Source organism: Octodon degus, unplaced genomic scaffold (genome assembly GCF_000260255.1).
Source record: "Octodon degus isolate 3935 unplaced genomic scaffold, OctDeg1.0 scaffold00194, whole genome shotgun sequence".
NCBI classification, from domain to species: domain Eukaryota; kingdom Metazoa; phylum Chordata; class Mammalia; order Rodentia; family Octodontidae; genus Octodon; species Octodon degus.
In genome coordinates this window covers 1903389-1908635 of record NW_004524770.1, presented here as the reverse complement: position 1 = coordinate 1908635, position 5247 = coordinate 1903389, and the positions used below count along the sequence as shown (strand labels likewise).

The 5247-nt window shown below is 51.9% G+C and overlaps 1 protein-coding gene across 4 annotated transcripts in view; it reads left to right on the top strand.

Moving 5' to 3' along the window:
- Osbpl2 (oxysterol binding protein like 2) overlaps positions 1-5247 on the top strand; it is a 43142-nt gene that overhangs the window by 16899 nt on the left and 20996 nt on the right. For all 4 annotated transcript variants that reach the window (XM_023704315.1, XM_004644168.3, XM_004644169.2 and 1 more), the window contains one exon: positions 3044-3119. In XM_023704315.1, the coding sequence (XP_023560083.1) occupies positions 3044-3119 (76 nt within the window). The remainder of the gene's footprint in view (positions 1-3043; positions 3120-5247) is intronic.

Genomic DNA, 5247 nt, shown 5'->3' with positions numbered 1-5247 from the left:
TCACTATTATTTGTAGGATCCAAATTCTTCTCTCTCTCTCTCTCTCTCTCTCTCTCTCTCTCTCTCTCTCTCTCTCTTTCTCTCTCTCATAACTCCTGGGTTGATGCTTGTTAATTGCTTATGGCAAGTAGCTTTATTTCTAGTATTTAGGACTTTTAGAAAATGACTGCTTCTTGTTCTAGGGGTAGCTGGCGTTTAGATTTTGAGTCCATTGTACGATCCTGCCTCTTCAGTTAACTAGGGTGAGAAGTCGCTGCCTGTTTGGCCCAGGCCCTGGTTCTCAGGCCTTGGCCTGTAATATTGTTTATGACCCTTAGGCAGTCTCAGTCTTGGCATGCCAGGAAGAACAATTGTACTGTAATTAGAGTTATATTACTTCGGGTACAGTAGTACAGTTACCAATAATAGCAGCATCAAACATAGCCTAGAAAATGACAAACTGTGGTAAAGTATTAATTTGCATCTTTAATCTTATGAACTAGATTTGTGTTCACATAATAAAATCTAAACAAACCAAAAAATTATATATAGTAAATATGCCCTCAGTATGGCTCTTTTACTCTCAGGGGGAGTTTTTTTTTCTTCCCTAGACAGGGTCTCCCTGTGTAGTGCAGGCTGACCTCAAATTCACAGCAGTCTCCTGCCTCAGCCTCCCAAGTGCTGGGATTACAGGTGTGCACTGCCATGTCCCATATGGGGAAGTTTTAAAGGGGTTGGGGGAAACTAGAGCACTAGAAGAAGAGGAGGCGATCAGAAGCAGGGCTGGGGATGGAGGAGGCTGTGCAGACTTTGGGAAATCGGTGCAGAAGTCGGGAGGAGAAGAAGGAAGAGGCAAGGACAAGAGCAGAGCAACTAAGACTAGAAACAGTGGTCACACTCATCGCACACAATAAACAAGACCAAACAACAACAAGAGAAGACCCTTGGCTGGAGAGCTTGTCGGTGGTCTAAGCGCCTGCCTGGCAGACCAAGGACCCTGGTTGGATCCCTGATACACATGCCATGCCAGCCACTGAAACCGGGTATAGTGGCGCACGCCTGTAATCCCAGAACTGGGGAAGCTGAGACAGGAGGATTGATATGAGTCAGAGCTATGTAGTGAGACCCTGTACCAAATAAATAAATAAAAGATTTAAAAATAAGCAAAGAATCTGATAGGCGTGAGGTTGTGAGTTCTATTCCCAGTATTGAAAAAAAAAAAAAAAAAAGAAAAAAAAAAAGCTGTTTAACTGTTCCCTTTAAGCTGTGTCCCTGCTGTCACCGGTAGGTGGTGGGTGGTGGGCAGGGTTCATGTCTGACTGCCTGAGCCCAGCACGCCAGCTGTAGGTCTGGTGGAGCAGTGGGTGACCCCAGCCAGCCTGTCCTGTCGGTTCCACTGATTTGCCCAGCCCACGGCACTGCATGTGCCTCTTGCGGGCTGGACTCGGCTCCCTGACCTCCTGTGACCCAACCTTGGTTCCACCTCCCCCTGACATTGGGAGCTGCTAGGTGGAGGCAGCTGAAGCTGCCCTGCGTTCCAAACCCCGTGGGCCCCTCTCGTGTGTAGCTACTGGCTAGGCACCCTTTCCTGGGGGACGTCTGAACCCGAGTAACTCACCAGCCCCTGCAGTCTCCACATCCACTGGTCTCTCCCACTGTGCATTTCTCCACAGAGCCCTCTGGGGTCACAGTAGTCTCTGTGCCCCTCCCACAGTGGTGCAGGGCTCGGGGAGAGCATGCTGCCTGCCACCTCCTCCTCCGCTGAGGTCTCTCTTCACTCTCCCTGAGGGCTTCAGTTCTCGCTCCAGATCTTTGCGGGTCCTAGGGACCCACTTCCCTCCTCCTCTGCGTCACTTTGCTGTGTTCCAGCCCCGGACACCAAATCTCAGAGAGGCTGTTTCTCTGCTGTTCACTACTGCACCATCGACCCGCAAGTCTTCCATCCACGAAGGCCAGGGTTCTCCTGGTCCAGGACCGTCAGGCCTGGCCTGCAGAGCAGGCTTGCTGCGAGCCAGACTCCTTGCTGGGTTCTTGTAGATCTTTTTCCTCTTCTTCCTTCTTCCTTCTTTCTTCCTCCTTCTTCCTTCTTCTTCCTCTTCCCCCTCCTCCTCCTCTTCCTCTTCCTCTTCCTCTTCCTCTTCTTCCAGAAAGTGGATTAATCTTCTTGTTTCTTCTGTATCCTACTAAGATGCACTGGCCAGGGGCCCAGTGAAGATGGAAAGGGTTTGGTTAACTTGCTGTAGCAAGACCCCATTCTGTCTTCTTCCCACTACAGTGTTCATGTTCACATAAGTAGAGCTTTGAGACCAGTGAGCAGCACATGTAGTGATTATCAAGAGAAAGAGGAGTGCGGGTGGTGGGGATGGGGTGGCGTCCTAGGCACGTTCAGAGGTGTGTTTGGTGCCAGAGCTCTCCAGCCCCACCCTGAGTGCCCTTTGGGACGTCGGTCCACTTGCCTGAGTGGCGGGTCACCCAGCGCCCCAGCTGCCTCACTCTGCTGCAGTCCTTTGTTTCTGTGCTCAGCAGCTCAGGAGCAGCCCTGGTGCTGTGGGGCCCCGTCCAAGGCAGCTACACTGTCTCCACTTCATGGCGCTTGGTGCCCTGTGACCGCTACTGCCTCTGCCTCCCTCCCTTTAAATGCACCCTGGAGCCTTGGGTTCTCCCATCTCTGCTGAGCGCCACCCTCCCCTCCTGATTGCTTCCTGCAGAGGAGGGCATTTGTCCATTAGACCTGATAAGCCTGCAGACCTACGATGGGCTGTCCCCACCCCTGCTCCTAAGGAGCTCTGAGCAGCACCCCATTTGCTTCCGGAAGTGTCTTGGCTTGGATGCTGGACTATAAAGTTGCCCTCTTTGTAGGACAGGGCCACCCCTACCTCTTATCCTTGGGGCTCAGCTCTGTTCGCTCTTCTGGTCGCAGCCACTGGGACCTCTTTGGGGCCTGAGGAGCATCTTGCCCTGGCCTGGCTCGTGCCACCCCACTCCCTTGGCTTGGAGCGCTGCCTGCTTTTTGCGCGTCTGTCGTCCAGGTGGGTAAGAGTGCCGGCTGCCCTTGTCTTCCTAGGACGGCACTGCCTGCCCCCATGTTCACCAGAAGCGACTTCAGCGTGTGGAGCATACTGAAGAAGTGCATCGGCCTGGTGAGTCGGGGCTTCTTGGGAGCCCGAAACTTACATGTTTTAGGTTCATGGGAGTTTTTTGGTGCTGCTGGTAGCTTAAGATATGTACTGTATATATTTATGAACAGTGAGAAACTAAGATAATAAACAGAAAATGGACAAATAAGGAGAAAGGGGCGGCTACATGATTTGTGGGCAGCAGAGGAGAACCCCACAGGTTGAGTGGCACAGGAGACCTGACCCAGGAACCCCCTGTGGCACTCTGTCGTGGGCTGCAGACCCACTGTGTGGGACGGGGTGGGGCTGCTCCCCAGCTACATGCCAGCTGCAGGCAGCCCTTGTTAGGTTTAGGACTGTGACAGGGAAACGGCCTGGCACTTAGTGTCCAGAAGCGGCAGACTGCGATCTCTGCTGACTGTTAAGAGCCAGCTTTGCACGCAGTCTCGTGGCTTCATTGGTGGCCCAATACCTATATTATTATTGTTTTTTTATTTATTTGTGTGTGTGTGTGTGTGTGTGTGTGTGGCCAGCTCAGCCCACCAGGGGGCGGGGCTGGCTGGCATGTGGTGCTGGGGGATTGAACCGCGGTCCCTGTGCTTTGCTAAGCTTGTTCTAAGTAGGTGCTTTAGACCAGTGAGCCATCTCACCAGCCCCCAACGTGTATTTTATAGTGACATTAGATGTAGAGAGTTGAGAGTGGTATGGAGCGTCCCACGCTGTCGTGCCCACCTCCCGGCCAGTGGCTTTCAGATTAGCTGCAGCGCGAGGCTCTCAGCCAAAGACTCCACCTAGGCACTTCCTTTCTTTTCTGGTACTGGGGCTGGAACCCAGGGCTGCACACATGCTAGACCGCACTCTGCCACCAAGAGCTGCTTGCCGGGCTGCTTCCTGACTGCTCAACTCCACTCTGCCAGGTTTCCTGGGTCTCTACTGGTGCCCACCCGCCCGTCTAGAAGGTTGTCTTTTCACCTCTGCTCTGTGCCCCTTCCTCAGTCTTCCGTTGTCTTTCATGACCCTGACGCCTTGAAGAGTACTGGCCCATCATTTGGTTTGTCTGCTGTTTTTGTGATTAGATTGAGCTTCTGCATTTTGGGCAAAATAAGCAGGTATCGGGACTCCGCTCAGGAGCTCATCCAGGGCTGTAAGCTCCGCCTGGCTTCCTGTGGGTGCTGACCTCGATTGCTTGGTCATGTGTCCCTGCAGAGTTGCTGCAAAATTACTGTTCTGCCTGGGTGATTCCACAGAGAACATCCTTTGTTTTTTTTTTGACAGAACTGGTGATTGAACTCAGGCCCTTGTGCTTGCCAGGCAAGCTCTTATTCTACTGAGCTATCTCCCCGGCCCCATCCATCTTTTTTATAAATTTAATTTTTATAAATTTTATGTATTTTTATAATTTTAATTTTTAAAAAATGTATTTAGTATAGGGTCTACAGGGTCTTACTACACAGATGAGACTCATAGTGATCCTTCTGTTTTCAGCCTCTCAAGCACTGGGATCACAGGCGTGTGCCACCACACCCAGTCTCAATCAGTGGCTCAGTGTGCCCCAGGGGCGGGGTTGGGGCCAGCATGGCAGGCCGGGGATTGAACCCCAGTCCCTGTGTCTGCCTAAACAGGTGCTTAAATCTACTGAGCTATCTGGCCAGCCCTTAATTTTGTTTTAAAATATAGGTCAAATGTTAAATGTGGTAGATATATTAGTCTTTCTTATGTTAGCAGACTAACAATCTTTTGTGTTAACAAACATGTTAACCTGCTGTGTTTTTAGGCCGGCCTTGAGCTCACTGTGTAGCCCAGCTGGCCCTGAGTTCACAGCAGTCCTCCTGCCTCAGCCTCCCAAGTGCATCAGCACTCACAGAGTGTGCCTTCATGCACAGCGATTCTCCTCCTTCCTGTCTCACTACCCAGACTCAGTCACGCTGGCTCTACATAGACGACCTTGTCCAAGGCTCCACACTAAGTACCTCAGCTTGTAACTGCTTTGTGCCTTTCATGGTTGCCCTGGAACTGGGGGAGTGGACCTGTCGTACATGTGGGGCGCTTCTGGTCTCTGGGTAGTGCATGCATGTCCACTGAAGTTTTGGGGGACTCCCGCAAGTGGATGAATGCGTGCTGTGGCCGGTCCCTCTGGGGCTCTGTCCTCCTG